The following is a 20,430-nucleotide window of genomic DNA, read 5'->3' as shown; positions in this document are numbered from 1 at the left end:
TACGCAATTTCTGGGTTCCTAAAAAAAAATTTTTTTTTACACAATATATGGTATTATTCAGATAGAATACGTGCATTATACACTGAACAAAAATATAAACGCAACATGTAACAAACAGCTTACAATTGGCTCATTCATCCCCCTCCTCTCCCCTGTAACTATTCCCCAGGTCGTTGCTGTAAATGAGAACGTTTTCTCAGTCAACTTACCTGGTAAAATAACGGTCAAATAAAAATAAATAAAATAAATGTAAAGTTTTGTTCCCATGTTTCATGAGCTGAAATAAAAGATCCCAGAAATGTTCAACAGGCACAAAAACTTTGTTTACATTCCTGTTCGTGAGCATGTGTCTTTTGCCAAGATAATCAATCCACCTGATAGGTGTGTCATATCAAGAAGCTGATTAAACGGCATGATCATTACACAGGTGCACCTTGTGCCGGGAATCATTGGGATCATTACACAGGTGCACATTGTGCTGGGAATCATTGGGATCATTACACAGGTGCACCTTGTGCTGGGAATCATTGGGATCGTTACACAGGTGCAACATGAGACAATAAAAGGCGAAAGGCAGGTTTGTCACACAGTACAAGGACATAGATTTAGAGTTAAGGGAGCATGCAATTGGCTTGTTGACTGCAGGAATGTCCACCAGAGCTGTTGCCAGATAATGTAAATGTTACCATGTTACCAATGTCATTTTAGAGAATTTGGCAGTACGTCCAACCGGCCTCACAACCGCAGACCACGTGTAACCACGCCAGCCCAGGACCTCCACATCCAGGTTCTTCACCAACAGGATCATCTGAGACCAGCCACCCGGACAGCTGATGAAACTGTGGGTTTGTACAACTGAAGGATTTCTGCACAAACTGTCAGAAACCTTCTCATGGAAGCTCATCTGCGTGCTAGTCGTCCCCATCAGGGTCTTGACCTGACTGCAGTTCGGTGTCGTAACCGACTTCAGTGTGAAAATGCCACGCTGGAGATGTGTGGTCTTCACAAATTAATCCTAGTTTCAACTGTATCAGGCAGATGGCATGTATGTCGTCATGTGGGCGAGCAGTTTGCTGATGTCAACGTTGTGAACAGAGTGCCCCATGGTGGCGGTGGGGTTATGTTATGAGCAGGCATAAGCTATGGAACGAACATAATTGCATTTTAATCAATGGAAATTTGAATGCAAAGAGATACCGTGACGAGATCCTGAGGCCCATTGTCAGGCCATTTATCCGCCGCCATCACCTCATGTTTCAGCATGATAATGCACGGCCCCCAATGTCGCAAGGATCTGTACACAATTCCAGGAAGCTGAAAATGTCCCAGTTCTTCCGTGGCCTGCATACTCAGTCTTGTCACCCACTGAGCAGGTCTGGGGTGCTCTGGATGGACTTGTATGACAGCGTGTTCCAGTTCCCGCCAATATCCAGCAACCGTTGAAGAGGAGTGAGGACAGCATTCTACAGGCCACAATCAACAGCCTGATCGACTCTATGTGAAGGAGATGTGTCGCGCTGCATGAGACAAATGGTGGTCAAACCAGATACTGACTGCTTTTCTGATCCACCCCCCTACTTTTATTTTTTAATTAAAAAAAAAAAAATCTGTGATCAGATGCATATCTGTATTCCCAGTCATGTGAAATCCATAGATTAGGGCCTCATTTATTTATTTCAATTGACTGATTTCCTCATATGAACTGTAACTCAGTAAAATCGTAGACATTGTTGCATGTTGTGTTTATATTTTTGTTCAGTGTATTTACAGTGATGCAGCTGGTTTGGATTACACGGAGGCATTAAAAGAACGACGGCTTCCTGATTCAATCACCAGACTGCTGAGTCTGTCTGAGAGGCCCCGGCAGAGTGGAGTAGCTAGTCGGCTGTATCTGCACCAAAACTCAAGGATTGTCTATCCTATAGCGTGTTCTTCATCTTTTTAAATAGTGGGCCACAATGTTTTCAGAACTTATTTCCATGACTGATTAAAACTAAATCTTCTCATCCTCTCTCATCTCTCTGCAGCAGAAATGGTGAGCAATACGGTTGGAACATCAAATCACAATAAAAAAATGTATATATTTTGAAATGATCGCAGTGTCCAATCTCAAAACAAATCCTATTGGCACTTACGTATCATGATATTATCATACTATGATAGTATTGTGATAACATATCGTGATAATATCGTATCGTGAGGTCCCTGGAAATTCCCAGCCCTAAGCTGCACCGCAATGGGATCCACAGCGGACGACGGCGGGGGTACTTTATATCTATGAGGGATTCTTGGTCATATGGCATCCATAATAGAACGCCATTTTGTCTGACGAAGGATGACTTCACATTTTTTACATTGATATTTTAGTCATTCAGCAGACGCTCTTACTGCATCCAGAGCAACTTACATTTAGTGAATTCATCTTCAGATAGCTAGGTGGGACAACAGCACGTCACAGTCATAGGAAACGTAACTTTTCCTCAATAAAGTAGCCATCAGCAAAGTCAGAGTTATTCAAATGGGGAATATGGATGCCGTACTGGAGCTCACCTCTTCCATGTCCTGTTTCAAATGGATACCTGTGAGAGGGTGTCCAGCAGGTGGTCAGTGATGCTCAAGCCTGGATGAACATGGTCAATGGAGTAAGGGAGGGAGGGCAGTAGAGCAGAGAGCAGGCTGCCAGACTCACTGGCACTTTAATTATCAATAAGGAGGAGGCATGCAATATCTTCAGTAGTCCTATCAGACAGCAGGCTTCGTTTCATCTGCATGTCAGACACACGTAGGACTCTATCACTCACACACACTCTCACACACACACACACACACAAGGTTCAAAGCATTATTTGAAGTGGAACACACTATCATGGCTGTGCATCTTTTTAATCAAAAACATTCCAGGGTCTTTTTATTAGTACAAAGCTGCTATCATCAGCAGCAGCAGTATAACAGAGTAAAGATCAGTCTCCCGAACTCATCTCAATTCTCCAACGTTCCCCCATACTGAAAAAGCCGTGGTCTGACCCCGTGGTGGGACATTGAGTTCATGGCTAGCATTGTTCTGAGGGCATCTCTGATCCCGATTGGCGCAGCGGTTTAAGGCACTGCATCTCAGTGCTAGAGGCATCACTACAGACCTTGGTTCGAACCTGGGCTAAATCACAACTGGCCGTCTCATAGGGCGGCGCACAATTGGCCCAGCGTCGTCCGGGTTAGGGGAGGGTTTGTCCGTCATTGTAAAATAAGAATTTGTTCTTACCTGACTTAAGTTAAAAAAATGCACCATGGTGAAGTTTACCCTGGGTACAGATCTAGGTTAATCTTTTCCTCCCCCTTTCCTAACCTTAACCATTAGTGGGGGAAATGCAAAACTGATCTCAGATCAGTGTCTTGAGGCAACCTCACCGTACACCATATTGAACATGATACAGCTACATGGAGAATTACTGGAGATCCACACGGTAGTACAGTTGGACACAGTCACCCTCACTCAGTCACAGCCTGTGGACAGCTGCAGCTTGGGGGCCCATCTCCACAGTCACAGTCCTGGACCTATGTCGTGTCCTCACCTGAACCCCTGGTGGAAGTACTCATTAATCCCACCCCAGTGATACACAGAGGACTCCACTGTAAGCTGCCTGTCCAAAGACAACACTAGTCTGCCTGCATGTCTATCCGTCCATCTAGGTTTGATTGACGGGATACCAAAAGTGTTGCTGATGTAATGTTTCCACAGCAAACATTTTCCCAGGTGCATACGGTACGTATGCACAGTTTACTGGTGTACTTTACCAGGTGTCTAGAACGAAACACAGAAGCTTCCTACACCATTTCAAACTATCCCTCCTTAACTTCCTTATCGGTGATGTGTAGGACACTGTCTTGATGGGTATTCATATCAAACACATTTTAAATCATCGAAAATACTTTATCTGGGCTCAATTGGCTTTGTCTGGGGCAATTTAAGCAATAGAATATTGTGCAAACCCTGCCCATCTGGCACTTATGGCAGGGTAAAGCAAAAGCTAAAATAACAAAGGATGTCAATAGTATTTGAAGCCACGTTTGCTGCATTTACATGTTCAGACCTGTTCTGATTTGCGGGGCACATGGAGAAACGGCAGACTGAATCACCGCTTGAACAACACTGCCTGCATCAACTAAACCCCTTTGGGAGAGCCCTACAACATCCATCAATTCCAGCAGGACAGCTCCTGAGCACACACAGGTTCAAAGACTCATCCAAATCCTCTGTGATCGCCACCCGGGTCAAGGGTCAGCGTCTGAGCAGCGTGAGGGGTGAGAGCAGCAGGTAAAAATAAACAGACGAGGTTGCACGGTTCTCTCATATCCTCTCATCCATCTTGACGACAGGATGAAGGAAGGAGGAGAAGACACTGGCAACCCTATCAGTGAAAGAGAGGAGACAGAAAGGTGGAGTGGAACAGGACCCATATTCATAAGTGTCTCAGAGTAGGAGTGCTGATATAGGATCAGGTCCACTCCCTGTCCATATAAATCTTATTCATTATGATCTAAAAAAGGCATAACTGATCCTAGATCAGCACTCCTACACTCAAACGCTTTAGGAACACGGGCCCTGCTGGTCACTAGCCAGTCAGAGCTGTTTTGAGGAGGTGAGCGAGTGTTGGAACTCAGCTGATCTAGAGCCAGTGAGTGGCTGCCTGGTAAGTATACAGTAAGCTGGCCGGTTGAGGGGCCTTGATCGCTCTCCACCACCCTGACCAAGCCAACGGGCAGCTCTTCTGAAAAGGTGTGCAGCCACCCCCTGATGGAATGTTATTCCTAGAGCCTGACATCGTCCCCCCCCCCCCCCCCCCCCCCACCCCACCCACATTGGGACTCTCTGGTTCTCATTCTCATCAGCCCTGTTGACACAGTCAGCCAGGGCCTCACCTTCCAGGGATTAGACAGTGGCCCTGGAGCCCACCCCTGGAGCCTCCATTCACCAGGCCTGGGTGGTAGGCTACACACAGACAGGACTAGGTCTCCTGGCAACAAGCTGAAGCCGCTTAGTTACCATTGAGGCGACACAAAGGGGTAGCCGCGAAATCACGTAACATTTGACGGGTATGAACAGAAGCTGAACTAACAATTCAAGGTGTTTTATTGGCATGGGAAACATATGTTTACATTGCCAAAGCAAGTGAAATAGATAATAAACTAAAGTGAAATAAATGGCATGGGAAACATATGTTTACATTGCCAAAGCAAGTCAAATAGATAGATAGTCATGATTACATGGGGTCTAACTCTCCAGGGATTTAATTTACACAGAAATAAATGGTCGGTTTGATTTTTAGTTGAGTTTTCTACAAAAGTGAATTATATTTTAAATATTGAAAATCCTGCTGTTCAAACTAACATTGATGTTTAATGTCAGTCGTCTCGATGTATTTTTGCCCAGCGGTGGTTATGCTTGAGATCTTTCTGCTTTAGATTCAGGAGGAATCCGACACGTTCTCCTTCACACCCCAGCCCGAATGTGTGGGGGCTACACATACTAGCTATTTTTTTTACAGTGCTTGTAAAGACGTTAGGATTTTACCATGCTTATTTTATGACAGCCTTCACCCAACTTGTTGAGACTGCATCCTCCCACAGAGCTTGGTCTGGGCCAAGCCAAACTTAGGAAACTTAAATGCTTATTGTTTCGTGTCAGGGACAGTCAATTAGATCACTCCTTTTTCCCTTTCCAATCAACAATTTCAACGAACATCAAGAACAAGTTTTATCAACTGACACAAACACTGTTAGCGTAACATTCCAACCACAACAACTTAGTCAACAACTAATTTCTCTCGTAGACAACAAAGACACCTTTTTTTTCCTTCATCCAGCCAGGCAGCCCCTCGTAAATCGCTCCAGACTGCAAGGCAGGCCTCTCTCGGACATCTGATAGTGATTAAAACATGGCCTGGAGTGGCTTCAACACCACACCTATTAGGGTGCATCCCGGATGGCACCCTACATAGTTCACACCTCTTCTCCAGGACCCATACACAGCTCTGGTCAAAAGGTGTGCACTACAGGGAACACGGTGCCATTCAGGACGCAGCCTTACTTTCAGCCATGAAAGACCCCATGCCCCCCCCCCATCCCCCTTTTCCGTTCCCAGTCCCTCACACACCCTGCCATTCAGGACGCAGCCTTACTTTCAGCCATGAAAGACCCCATGCCCCCCCCATCCCCCTTTCCGTTCCCAGTCCCTCACACACCCTGCCATTCAGGACGCAGCCTTACTTTCAGCCATGAAAGACCCCATGCCCCCCCCCATCCCCCTTTTCCGTTCCCAGTCCCTCACACACCCTGCCATTCAGGACGCAGCCTTACTTTCAGCCATGAAAGACCCCATGCCCCCCCATCCCCCTTTTCCGTTCCCAGTCCCTCACACACCCTGCCATTCAGGACGCAGCCTTACTTTCAGCCATGAAAGACCCCATGCCCCCCCCATCCCCCTTTTCCGTTCCCAGTCCCTCACACACCCTGCCATTCAGGACGCAGCCTTACTTTCAGCCATGAAAGACCCCATGCCCCCCCCCCATCCCCCTTTTCCGTTCCCAGTCCCTCACACACCCTGCCATTCAGGACGCAGCCTTACTTTCAGCCATGAAAGACCCCATGCCCCCCCCATCCCCCTTTTCCGTTCCCAGTCCCTCACACACCCTGCCATTCAGGACGCAGCCTTACTTTCAGCCATGAAAGACCCCATGCCCCCCCCATCCCCCTTTTCCGTTCCCAGTCCCTCACACACCCTGCCATTCAGGACGCAGCCTTACTTTCAGCCATGAAAGACCCCATGCGCCCCCCCATCCCCCTTTTCCGTTCCCAGTCCCTCACACACCCTGCCATTCAGGACGCAGCCTTACTTTCAGCCATGAAAGACCCCATGCCCCCCCCATCCCCCTTTTCCGTTCCCAGTCCCTCACACACCCTGCCATTCAGGACGCAGCCTTACTTTCAGCCATGAAAGACCCCACAGCCCTCATTCCTTCCTCCACCTCTCCGTCCCCTGGAACAGTCACGCTTCTGTGCACTGTTGATTAGCTAGAACCGGAGGAGCTGGCTGAAGGGACTTTATTGTGTTCGTTAAAATGTAAAGACCGTATCCGATGTCCAGAAAGAAGCCCCCGCTATCTGAGGAAGGAAACCTTTCTTTTCTACATTTCATGATTCACCTTCTTATGATCCAATATCTGCGTGTATGTTTATGCTTATCGTCTTACACACACGGGTAGATCCAACAAGCCTTGCTATACCTGCCTGACTGAATGCATGGAGACATCCTGACAGAGACCGCTATTACAGGATGTAGTATAGCTCTACTGTTGAGAATAATCTCTTTTAAAACACACACACACATACACCAAGTGTGTGATTGCCCATGCGTGTGGGTAAATGTGTGGGAGGTTTTCAGTCATTTGTTTTGGCTGATTCCATAATCCTGCAGCATGTGCTTTAACCCATTATAGATTCTGAAGAAAGTGGACACTCGCACTCCTTAGTATCAAAAGGAATCCATAGAGCGTATCAAAAGGAATCCATAGAGCGTATCACACATTTTTCCATCGGCAGTTCCAAAATCTAAATATAGCTTGACACACTTCTGAACACCAGTCATTGGTCAACATAGCTTATTTAAAACAACTGGGGACCTGACAACCCCCTGACTAATGGCCGAAGAGCACGTTCCAGGCTGACTACATTGCAGACAATGCATTGCATTAACCAATACAATGTTTGCAGTCGGGCATCAGACTGATTATATGATGTGGTGAGCTGATATGGTGAACCCCTATCCAGGCGTTGTAAGATCTGGCATTTGTTTACAATAATAGTCGGACTGAAAACAAAGCCATTCTCTTCACTGGCCTACGAAGGTTATCAGGTTCTGTGGGGTATTGAAACAACAACACAACGATCTCACTAGACCTGGTGTGAAAACAACATGAGTATTGTGTTAGTGGCGGATCCCGTTGTTTTGATTTATGCTTGTGGAATGCTAATTAAATGTGACAGCTCAGTAAAATCCCACACACTGAGCTACAGGAGACAGGGCCCACTGACAGTCAGAGTAGCCCAGACAGTTTACAGTTCATTTCAGCACATCTGTCAAAGTCCTTCTTTTAGAGCATGGTCAAGCCCATGGACTTTACTTTGTGAAAAACTAAAGACACTTGAAGAGCGTTAGAGAATTTCACTAGACGACATCCTTAGAATACATGCGTGCTTATTGCCTTTAGACTACAAAATACCACATTTATTATCATGTGCGTTCGCAGAGCAGGTTATTGCAGTAACAGGTAGCATGTACACGCTGCGTGTGTCCTACATCATTAACTCACTTTCTAAATTAGGTTTGATATTTTAAATGTTATCGTTTAATTTGTACATTTTATTTTTATTTGTATTATTATTTTTACAAAAATAGTTCCGCGTGTCAGAATCAACTCCCCCCCTCTCTACCTGGGGGCTGGGATACATTTACACAGGAAACGGTGTGGACAAGGTTCATAAGTTTGGGGTTGTAAAACAGCGCTGGGAGCATTTCACATTAACTATAAAACCCTTAGCGTGAGGAGGGGGGGGGGGGGGGGAGTGACTATAAAACCATTAGCTTGAGGGGGGCAGTGACTATAAAACCCTTAGCTGAGGAGGGGGGGGGGGGCAGTGACTATAAAACCCTTAGCTGAGGAGGGGGGGGGGGCAGTGACTATAAAACCCTTAGCTGAGGAGGGGGGGGGCAGTGACTATAAAACCCTTAGCGTGAGGAGGAGGGGGGGGGGGGGGGAGTGACTATAAAACCATTAGCTTGAGGGGGGCAGTGACTATAAAACCCTTAGCTGAGGAGGGGGGGGGGGCAGTGACTATAAAACCCTTAGCTGAGGAGGGGGGGGGCAGTGACTATAAAACCCTTAGCTGAGGAGGGGGGGGGCAGTGACTATAAAACCCTTAGCGTGAGGAGGGGGGGGGGGGGGGAGTGACTATAAAACCATTAGCTTGAGGGGGGCAGTGACTATAAAACCCTTAGCTGAGGAGGGGGGGGGGGCAGTGACTATAAAACCCTTAGCTGAGGAGGGGGGGGGCAGTGACTATAAAACCCTTAGCTGAGGAGGGGGGGGGGCAGTGACTATAAAACCCTTAGCTGAGGAGGGGGGGCAGTGACTATAAAACCATTAGCTTGAGGAGGGGGGGGGGGCAGTGACTATAAAACCCTTAGCTGAGGAGGGGGGGGGCAGTGACTATAAAACCCTTAGCTGAGGAGGGGGGGGGGGGCAGTGACTATAAAACCATTAGCTTGAGGAGGGGGGGGGGGGGGGCAGTGACTATAAAACCCTTAGCTGAGGAGGGGGGGGCAGTGACTATAAAACCCTTAGCTGAGGAGGGGGGGGGCAGTGACTATAAAACCCTTAGCTGAGGAGGGGGGGGGCAGTGACTATAAAACCCTTAGCTGAGGAGGGGGGGGGCAGTGACTATAAAACCATTAGCGTGAGGAGGGGGGGCAGTGACTATAAAACCCTTAGCTGAGGAGGGGGGGCAGTGACTATAAAACCCTTAGCGTGAGGAGGGGGGGCAGTGACTATAAAACCCTTAGCTGAGGAGGGGGGGCAGTGACTATAAAACCCTTAGCTGAGGAGGGGGGGCAGTGACTATAAAACCATTAGCGTGAGGAGGGGGGGCAGTGACTATAAAACCCTTAGCTGAGGAGGGGGGGCAGTGACTATAAAACCCTTAGCGTGAGGAGGGGGGGCAGTGACTATAAAACCCTTAGTGAGAGGAGGGGGGGCAGTGACTATAAAACCCTTAGTGAGAGGAGGGGGGGCAGTGACTATAAAACCCTTAGTGAGAGGAGGAGGGGGGGCAGTGACTATAAAACCCTTAGTGAGAGGAGGAGGGGGGGCAGTGACTATAAAACCCTTAGCTGAGGAGGGGGGGCAGTGACTATAAAACCATTAGCTTGAGGAGGGGGGGGGGGGGGGGCAGTGACTATAAAACCCTTAGCTGAGGAGGGGGGGGGGCAGTGACTATAAAACCATTAGCGTGAGGAGGGGGGGCAGTGACTATAAAACCCTTAGCTGAGGAGGGGGGGGCAGTGACTATAAAACCCTTAGTGAGAGGAGGGGGGGAAGTGACTATAAAACCCTTAGTGAGAGGAGGAGGGGGGGCAGTGACTATAAAACCCTTAGTGTGAGGAGGAGGGGGGGCAGTGACTATAAAACCCTTAGCTGAGGAGGGGGGGGGGGGGGGCAGTGACTATAAAACCCTTAGCGTGAGGAGGGGGGGGGGGGGCGGCAGTGACTATAAAACCCTTAGCTGAGGAGGGGAGGGGGGGGCAGTGACTATAAAACCCTTAGCGTGAGGAGGGGGGGCAGTGACTATAAAACCCTTAGCGTGAGGAGGGGGGGCAGTGACTATAAAACCCTTAGTGAGAGGAGGGGGGGCAGTGACTATAAAACCCTTAGTGAGAGGAGGGGGGGCAGTGACTATAAAACCCTTAGCGTGAGGAGGGTGGGCAGTGACTATAAAACCCTTAGTGAGAGGAGGAGGGGGGGCAGTGACTATAAAACCCTTAGTGAGAGGAGGAGGGGGGGCAGTGACTATAAAACCCTTAGCTGAGGAGGGGGGGCAGTGACTATAAAACCATTAGCTTGAGGAGGGGGGGGGGGGGGGGGGGGGGGGGGGGGGCAGTGACTATAAAACCCTTAGCTGAGGAGGGGGGGGGCAGTGACTATAAAACCCTTAGCTGAGGAGGGGGGGGGGGGGGGGGCAGTGACTATAAAACCCTTAGCTGAGGAGGGGGGGCAGTGACTATAAAACCCTTAGTGAGAGGAGGGGGGGAAGTGACTATAAAACCCTTAGTGAGAGGAGGAGGGGGGGCAGTGACTATAAAACCCTTAGTGTGAGGAGGAGGGGGGGCAGTGACTATAAAACCCTTAGCTGAGGAGGAGGAGGGGGGGCAGTGACTATAAAACCCTTAGCTGAGGAGGGGGGGGGGGGGCAGTGACTATAAAACCCTTAGCGTGAGGAGGGGGGGCAGTGACTATAAAACCCTTAGCGTGAGGAGGGGGGGCAGTGACTATAAAACCCTTAGTGAGAGGAGGAGGGGGGGCAGTGTCTATAAAACCCTTAGTGAGAGGAGGAGGAGGGGCAGTGACTATAAAACCCTTAGTGTGAGGAGGAGGGGGGGCAGTGACTATAAAACCCTTAGCGTGAGAAGGAGGGGGCGGCAGTGACTATAAAACCCTTAGCGTGAAGAGGAGGGGGGGCAGTGACTATAAAACCCTTAGTGTGAGGAGGGGGGGGGGGGGGAGCAGTGACTATAAAACCCTTAGCTGAGGAGGGGGGGGGGGCAGTGTGTGTCTGTGTGAGTGTGTGTCTGTCTGAGTGTATGTCTGTCTGTCTGAGTGTATGTCTGTCTGTCTGAGTGTGTGTCTGTCTGTCTAGTGTATGTCTGTGTCTGTCTGAGTGTATGTCTGTGTCTGTCTGAGTGTGTGTCTGTCTGAGTGTGTGTCTGTCTGAGTGTGTGTGTCTGTCTGAGTGTGTGTCTGAGTGTGTGTGTCTGAGTGTGTGTGTCTGAGTGTGTGTGTCTGAGTGTGTGTCTGTCTGTGTGTGTGTGTGTGTGTGTGTGTGTGTGTGTGTGTGTGTGTGTGTGTGTGTGTGTGTGTGTGTGTGTGTGTGTGTGTGTGTGTGTGTGTGCATGACGAACTGCTAGAAAAACTAAAGTCATTTTCAAACAAGAGTAAATCTGGTAGTGTTTCTGCAGATCACTTGTGTTTATTTATTTCACCTTAATTTAACCAGGTAGGCAAGTTGAGATCAAGTTCTCATTTACAACTGCGACCTGGCCAAGATAAAGCAAAGCAGTTCGACACATACAACGACACAGAGTTACACATGGAGTAAAACAAACATACAGTCAATAATACAGTAGGAAAAAAAATGAGTCTATATACAATGTGAGCAAATAAGGTGAGATAAGGGAGGTAAAGGCAAAAAAGGCCATGGATGCAAAGTAAATACAATATAGCAAGTAAAATAAAAAATAAACACTGGAATGGTAGATTTACAGTGGAAGAATGCGCAAAGTAGAGATAGAAATAATGGGGTGTAAAGGAGCTAAATACATAAATAAATACAGTAGGGGGAGAGGTAGTTGTTTGGGCTAAATTATAGATGGACTATGTACAGGTGCAGTAATCTGTGAGCCGCTCTGACAGCTGGTGCTTAAAGCTAGTGAGGGGGATAAGTGTTTCCAGTTTCAGAGATCTTTGCAGTTCGTTCCAGTCATTGGCAGCAGAGAACTGGAAGGCGAGGTGGCCAAAGTAAGAATTGGTTTTGGGGTTGACCAGAAAGATATACCTGCTGGAGCGCGTGCTACAGGCGGGTGCTGCTATGGTGACCAGCGAGGTGAGATAAGGGGGGACTTTACCGAGCAGGGTCTTGTAGATGACCTGGAGCCAGTGGGTTTGGCGACGAGTATGAAGCGAGGGCCAGCGAATGAGAGCGTACAGGTCGCAGTGGTGGGTAGTATATGGGGCTTTGGTGACAAAACGGATGGCACTGTGATAGACTGCATCCAATTTATTGAGTAGGGTATTGGAGGCTATTTTGTAAATGACGTCGCCGAAGTCGAGGATCGGTAGGATGGTCAGTTTTACAAGGGTATGTTTGGCAGCATGAGTGAAGGAGGCTGTGTTGAGAGTTTACAGTCTAACCAGACACCTAGGTATTTGTAGTTGTTGTTGTCCATATATTGTCCACATATTCATATTCTTAGATAGAACCGTCCAGAGTAGTAATGTTGGACAGGTGGGCAGGTGCGGGCAGCGATCGGTTGAAAAGCATGCATTTAGTTGTACTTGTATTTAAGAGCAATTGGAGGCCACGGAAGGAGAGTTGTATGGCATTGAAGCTTGTCTGAAGGGTTGTTAACACAGTGTCCAAAGAGGGGCCAGAAGTATACAGAATGGTGTCGTCTGCGTAAAGGTGGATCAGAGACTCACCAGCAGCAAGAGCGACATCATTGATGTATACAGAGAAGAGAGTCGGTCCAAGAATTTAACCCTGTGGCACCCATATAGAGACTGCCAGAGGCCCGGACAACAGGCCCTCCGATTTGACACACGGAACTCTTATCAGATAAATAGTTGGTGAACCAGGCGAGGCAGTCATTTGAGAAACCAAGGCTATCGAGTCTGCTGATGAGGATGTGGTGATTGACAGAGTCGAAAGCCTTGGCCAGGTCAATGAATACGGCTGCACAGTATTGTTTCTTATCGATGGCGGTTAAGATATCGTTTAGGACCTTGAGCGTGGCTGAGGTGCACCCATGACCAGCTCTGAAACCAGATTGCATAGCGGAGAAGGTATGGATGGATTTGAAATGGTCGGTAATCTGTTTGTTACAGTGCCATGCGAAAGTATTCGGCCCCCTTGAACTTTGCGACCTTTTGCCACATTTCAGGCTTCAAACATAAAGATATAAAACTGTATTTTTTTGTGAAGAATCAACAACAAGTGGGACACAATCATGAAGTGGAACGACATTTATTGGATATTTCAAACTTTTTTAACAAATCAAAAACTGAAAAATTGGGCGTGCAAAATTATTCAGCCCCTTTAAGTTAATACTTTGTAGCGCCACCTTTTGCTGCGATTACAGCTGTAAGTCGCTTGGGGTATGTCTCTATCAGTTTTGCACATCGAGAGACTGAAATTTTTTCCCATTCCTCCTTGCAAAACAGCTCGAGCTCAGTGAGGTTGGATGGAGAGCATTTGTGAACAGCAGTTTTCAGTTCTTTCCACAGATTCTCGATTGGATTCAGGTCTGGACTTTGACTTGGCCATTCTAACACCTGTATATGTTTATTTTTGAACCATTCCATTGTAGATTTTGCTTTATGTTTTGGATCATTGTCTTGTTGGAAGACAAATCTCCGTCCCAGTCTCAGGTCTTTTGCAGACTCCATCAGGTTTTCTTCCAGAATGGTCCTGTATTTGGCTCCATCCTTCTTCCCATCAATTTTAACCATCTTCCCTGTCCCTGCTGAAGAAAAGCAGGCCCAAACCATGATGCTGCCACCACCATGTTTGACAGTGGGGATGGTGTGTTCAGCTGTGTTGCTTTTACGCCAAACATAACGTTTTGCATTGTTGCCAAAAAGTTCAATTTTGGTTTCATCTGACCAGAGCACCTTCTTCCACATGTTTGGTGTGTCTCCCAGGTGGCTTGTGGTAAACCTTAAACAACACTTTTTATGGATATCTTTAAGAAATGGCTTTCTTCTTGCCACTCTTCCATAAAGGCCAGATTTGTGCAATATACGACTGATTGTTGTCCTATGGACAGAGTCTCCCACCTCAGCTGTAGATCTCTGCAGTTCATCCAGAGTGATCATGGGCCTCTTGGCTGCATCTCTGATCAGTCTTCTCCTTGTATGAGCTGAAAGTTTAGAGGGACGGCCAGGTCTTGGTAGATTTGCAGTGGTCTGATACTCCTTCCATTTCAATATTATCGCTTGCACAGTGCTCCTTGGGATGTTTAAAGCTTGGGAAATCTTTTTGTATCCAAATCCGGCTTTAAACTTCTTCACAACAGTATCTCGGACCTGCCTGGTGTGTTCCTTGTTCTTCATGATGATCTCTGCGCTTTTAACGGACCTCTGAGACTATCACAGTGCAGGTGCATTTATACGGAGACTTGATTACACACAGGTGGATTGTATTTATCATCATTAGTCATTTAGGTCAACATTGGATCATTCAGAGATCCTCACTGAACTTCTGGAGAGAGTTTGCTGCACTGAAAGTAAAGGGGCTGAATAATTTTGCACGCCCAATTTTTCAGTTTTTGATTTGTTAAAAAAGTTTGAAATATCCAATAAATGTCGTTCCACTTCATGATTGTGTCCCACTTGTTGTTGATTCTTCACAAAATAATACAGTTTTATATCTTTATGTTTGAAGCCTGAAATGTGGCAAAAGGTCGCAAAGTTCAAGGGGGCCGAATACTTTCGCAAGGCACTGTAACTTTGCTTTCGAAGACCTTAGAAAGGCAGGCTAGGATAGACATAGGTCTGTAGCAGTTTGGGTCAAGAGTGTTCCCCCCTTTGAAGAGGGGGATGACCGCAGCTGCTTTCCAATCTTTGTGAATCTCAGACGACACAAGAGGTTGAACAGGCTAGTAATAGGGGTTGCAACAATTTTGGCAGATCATTTTAGAAAGTGTCCAGATTGTCTAGCCTGGCTGATTTGTAGGGGTCCAGATTTTGCAGCTATTTCAGATCATCAGCTGACTGTATTTGGGAGAAGGAGAAATGGGGAAGGCTTGGGTGAGATGCTGTGGGGGGTGCAGTGCTGTTGACCGGGGTAGGGGTAGCCAGGTGGAAAGCATGGCCAGCCGTAGAAAAATGCTTAATGAAATTCTCAATTATAGTGGATTTATCGGTAGTGACAGTGTTTCTTATCCTCAGTGCAGTCGGCAGCTGGGAGGAGGTGTTCTTATTCTCCAAGGACTTTACAGTGTCCCAGAACTTTTTTGAGTTTGTGTTGCAGGAAGCAAATTTATGCTTGAAAAAGCTAGCCTTGGCTTTTCTAACTGCCTGTGTGTAGTGGTTTCTAGCTTCCCTGAAAAGTTGCATATCACGGGGGCTGTTTGATGCTAATGCAAAATGCCATAGGATGTTTTTGTGTTGATTAAGGGCAGTCAGGTCTGGAGAGAACCAGGGGCTATACCTGTTCCTGGTTCTACATTTATTGAATGGGGCATGCTTATTTAAGATGGTGAGGAAGGCATTTAAAAAAAATAACCAGGCATCCTCTACTGACGGGATGAGGTCAATGTCCTTCCAGGATACCCCGGCCAGGTCGATTAGAAAGGCCTGCTCGCTGAAGTGTTTCAGGGAGCGTTTGACAGTGATGTGTGGAGGTTGTTTGACCGCTGACCCATTACGGATGCAGGCAATGAGGCAGTGATCGCTGAGATCTTGGTTGAAAACAGCAGAGGTGTATTTAGAGGGCAAGTTGTTTAGGATGATATCTACGAGGGTGCCCGTGTTTACAGCTGTGGGGTGGTACCTGGTAGGTTCATTGATCATTTGTGTGAGATTGAGGGCATCAAGCTTAGATTGTAGGATGGCTGGGGTGTTAAGCATGTTCCAGTTTAGGTCGCCTAGCAGCACGAGCTCTGAAGATAAATGGGGGGCAATAAGTTCACATATGGTGTCCAGAGCACAGCTGGGGGCAGAGGGTGAGAGACTTGATTTTAGAGAAGTGGATTTTTAAAAGTAGAATTTCAAATTGTTTGGGTACAGACCTGGATAGTAGGACAGAACTCTGCAGGCTCTCTCTGCAGTAGATTGCAACACCGCCCCCTTTGGCCATTCTATCTTGTCTGAAAATGTTGTAGTTCGGAATGGAGATTTCAGAATTTTGGGTGGTCTTCCTAAGCCAGGATTCAGACACGGCTAGAACATCCAGGTTGGCAGAATATGCTAAAGCAGTGAATAAAACAAGCTTAGGGAGGAGGCTTCTAATGTTAACATATATCAAACCAAGGCTATTACGGTTACAGGAGTCATCAAAAGAAAGCACCTCGAGGCCTCCCGGGTGGCGCAGTGGTTAAGGGCGCTGTACTGCAGCGCCAGCTGTGCCACCAGACACTTTGGGTTCGCGCCCGGGCTCTGTCGTAACCGGCCGCGACCGGGAGGTCCGTGGGGCGACGCACAATTGGCATAACGGGTTAGGGAGGGAGGGATATCCTTGTCTCATTGCGCACCAGCGACTCCTGTGGCGGGCCGAGCGCAGTGCACGCCAGCCAAGGTTGCCAGCGGCACGGTGTTTCCTACGACACATTGGTGCGGCTGGCTTCCGGGTTGGATGCGCGCTGTGTTAAGAAGCAGTGCGGCTTGGTTGGGTTGTGTATCGGAGGACGCATGACTTTCAACCTTCGTCTCTCCCGAGCCCGTACGGGAGTTGTAGCGATGAGACAAGATAGTAGCTACTAACAATTGGATACCACGAAATTGGGGAGAAAAAGGGGGTAAATTTTTTTTTTTTTTTTATAGCTTCAAGGTATAATGTACCTTGGTATGGTAGGATGTGAATACAGTGGAGGTAAACCTAGGTATTGATTGATGATGAGAGAGATATTGTCTCTAGAAACATCATTGATGTCATCGCATGTGTGGGTGGTGGAACTGAAAGGTTGGATAAGGTATAATGAGCAGGGCTAGAGGCTCTACAGTGAAAAATGCCAATAAACACTAACCAGAACAGCAATGGACAAGGCATATTGATATTAAGGAGAGGCATGCTTAGTCGAGTGATCATAAGGGTCCAGTGAGTAGTGAGGTTGGTTGGTGTAACGGCAATTCAGACAGCTAGCCGGGCCAGCTGGCATAGTTAGTGGGGTTGCGTGTGGTAGAGGGGATCAATCCAATTGGCAAAATAGATGTAGTTATAGTGACCCAAGACAAATTGTCCGATAGACCTATTCAGATAGCAGCCAATAAGACAGCTAACGATTAGCGGGCCGCAGATGGGCGTTCAGGTAACGTCGCGACGGCCAGTTGGATAACTCCCTCGTGCAGATAACGTCGGTAGTCCAGTCGTGAAGGCCCTGTGGGGCTCCGCATCGGCAGTAAAATGGGTCCGGATAGGTGATTGTAGCCCAGGAGTGGTGTAGAGGACCAGTTCGGTCTCGTGTGTACAGGACCAGATCAGTCTCGTGTGTAGAGGACCAGATCAGTCTTGTGTGTAGAGGACCAGATCAGTCTCGTGTGTAGAGGACCAGATCAGTCTCGTGTGTAGAGGACCAGATCAGTCTCGTGTGTACAGGACCAGATCAGTCTTGTGTGTACAGGACCAGATCAATCTCAGCAGACCCAGGTTGCTCTCTACACACCTCTTTCAGGAGACAGAAAATGTTTTGGGGTTAAGTTTCCCTTAAGTACAGATCTAGGATCATCCTAACTTTAACCACTAGTGGGAAACCCTATTCCAGGGTAACCAGAATAAGTAGGGGAAACGTCACACTACTCCAGGGTAACCAGAACAAGATTAAAAACATGGACAAAGGAAACACAGGCTAAGACATTTTTTGAAAAAGCAACAAAAATGATAATTCCACATATATCCCAAATATCGGCAACTAACATTCAATTAATATCTCCGGTCTTTCAGAATCATTATAAAATGAACCAGGACACAAACCCAGTTATGTTGTGTTACAGGACACAAACCCAGTTATGTTGTGTTACAGGACACCAACCCGGTTATGTTGTGTTACAGCACACCAACCCGGTTATGTTGTGTTACAGGACACCAACCCGGTTATGTTGTGTTACAGGACACCAACCCGGTTATGTTGTGTTACAGGACACCAACCCGGTTATGTTGTGTTACAGGACACCAACCCGGTTATGTTGTGTTACAGCACACCAACCCGGTTATGTTGTGTTACAGGACACCAACCCGGTTATGTTGTGTTACAGGACACCAACCCGGTTATGTTGTGTTACAGGACACCAACCCGGTTATGTTGTGTTACAGGACACCAACCCGGTTATGTTGTGTTACAGCACACCAACCCGGTTATGTTGTGTTACAGCACACTAACCCGGTTATGTTGTGTTACAGGACACCAACCCGGTTATGTTGTGTTACAGGACACCAACCCGGTTATGTTGTGTTACAGGACACCAACCCGGTTATGTTGTGTTACAGGACACCAACACGGTTATCTTGTGTTACAGCACACCAACCCGGTTATGTTGTGTTACAGGACACCAACCCGGTTATGTTGTGTTACAGGACACCAACCCGGTTATGTTGTGTTACAGGACAGCAACCCGGTTATGTTGTGTTACAGGACACCAACCCGGTTATGTTGTGTTACAGGACACCAACCCGGTTATGTTGTGTTACAGGACACCAACCCGGTTATGTTGTGTTACAGGACACTAACCCAGTTATCCAGACCTGGGATCAAATACTATTTGAAATCTTTAAAATACTTTCAGCATTTGCTCTAGTCTAATGCCAGAGGGGTGGGGTTTGCACTCTTGCAACATTTTGATTGGTTTCATAGAGCAGCCAGGCAAGCTCAATCAAGCCAGATAAAGTATTTGAACCCAGGTCTGGTGGAATTACTTTTCTTCTTCAGTGGTGCATGAGATCATCAGATCATGAGATCATCAGATCATGAGATCATCAGGCATTTGTGGCCTGTTCAGTAGGTTCTGGGCAGAGGCTCTGGGGGTTCTGGGCAGAGGCTCTGGGGGTTCTGGGAAGAGGCTCTGGGGGTTCTGGGAAGAGGCTCTGGGGGTTCTGGGCAGAGGCTCTGGGGGTTCTGGGCAGAGGCTCTGGGAAGAGGCTCTGGGGGTTCTGGGCAGAGGCTCTGGGGGTTCTGGGCAGAGGCTCTGGGGGTTCTGGGAAGAGACTCTGGGGGTTCTGGGAAGAGGCTCTGGGGGTTCTGGGAAGAGGCTCTGGGGGTTCTGGGAAGAGGCTCTGGGGGTTCTGGGCAGAGGCTCTGGGGGTTCTGGGAAGAGGCTCTGGGGGTTCTGGGAAGAGGCTCTGGGGGTTCTGGGCAGAGGCTCTGGGGGTTCTGGGCAGAGGCTCTGGGGGTTCTGGGCAGAGGCTCTGGGGGTTCTGGGAAGAGGCTCTGGGGGTTCTGGGCAGAGGCTCTGGGCAGAGGCTGGCCATCAATTCCATCCAAGATGTCTTTGTCCTGTCGTGTCCCTTGTATATATCGTTTTTACATATTTTTCTTCGCATATCTTTTAAAATATTTTGCTAAACCTCAACATCTAAATACTCTCCTGCAACCCACCTCACCCAATGTAGCGTGGATCTGCTTTTTTTTCTAAAGTATCTATATTTACTTCGGATCTGGAATCCCTCAACTGAAGCTAGCCAGCTAACTACCAGATATCAGTCAGCAAACCATTGCCAGCGGTCATCAGCTAACCTTCAGCTCGAATAGCTCTCGCCAGTTCGAAAAACACAACTCTAACCAGAGGATAATGGACCTATTATTTTTATCCCCGGATTCCCACCGCAAACTGAACATTTTCATCTGGATCTTCACAACTAGCTAACCGCAACCCCGGATGACTACCCCTGGCTAGCGTTTCCATCCACTTAGCTTGAAGCTAGCCCAGCCAGAGCTCCTGTGCTACCACGGAAGCATACTCCTGGGCTACAATATCCGGACCCCTTCTACAGCCGGTACGGGGCATGGAACCCCGCAGATCCCCTACGACTGGAATACCGACATAATCTGTCCGAGGACTCAGGCGCGACGCCCGCTGAAGGCCCATTATGCTAACCAGCTAGGCCTGCTAGCTACCTAGAGCTACCTAGAGCTACTTGGAACCCTACTAATTCCACGACCGGTCTATCGACGTC

General features: G+C 47.8%; 1 protein-coding gene and 1 pseudogene across 1 annotated transcript; both read right to left on the bottom strand.

Moving 5' to 3' along the window:
• The window catches only part of LOC139412290 (piggyBac transposable element-derived protein 4-like), a 42,015-nt pseudogene extending 41,090 nt beyond the window's left edge, over nt 1–925 (bottom strand).
• Nucleotides 926–19,233: 18,308 nt separating this feature from the next.
• Nucleotides 19,234–19,725, bottom strand: LOC139412289 (uncharacterized). The gene has a single exon (XM_071159135.1). The coding sequence runs from the start codon at nt 19,723–19,725 to the stop codon at nt 19,234–19,236; it is 492 nt and encodes a 163-aa protein (XP_071015236.1).
• Nucleotides 19,726–20,430: the final 705 nt, after the last annotated feature.

Source organism: Oncorhynchus clarkii, chromosome 6, assembly GCF_045791955.1.
Source record: "Oncorhynchus clarkii lewisi isolate Uvic-CL-2024 chromosome 6, UVic_Ocla_1.0, whole genome shotgun sequence".
NCBI lineage: Eukaryota > Metazoa > Chordata > Actinopteri > Salmoniformes > Salmonidae > Oncorhynchus > Oncorhynchus clarkii.
Note: the sequence above shows the minus strand (reverse complement) of the source record. Positions and strands in the feature narration are given on the sequence as shown.

Coding starts and splice junctions, on each gene's coding strand:
- LOC139412289 (XM_071159135.1), bottom strand. CDS start 19,725: ATGGCCAGCCTCTGCCCAGAGCCTCTGCCCAGAACCCCCAGAGCCTCT.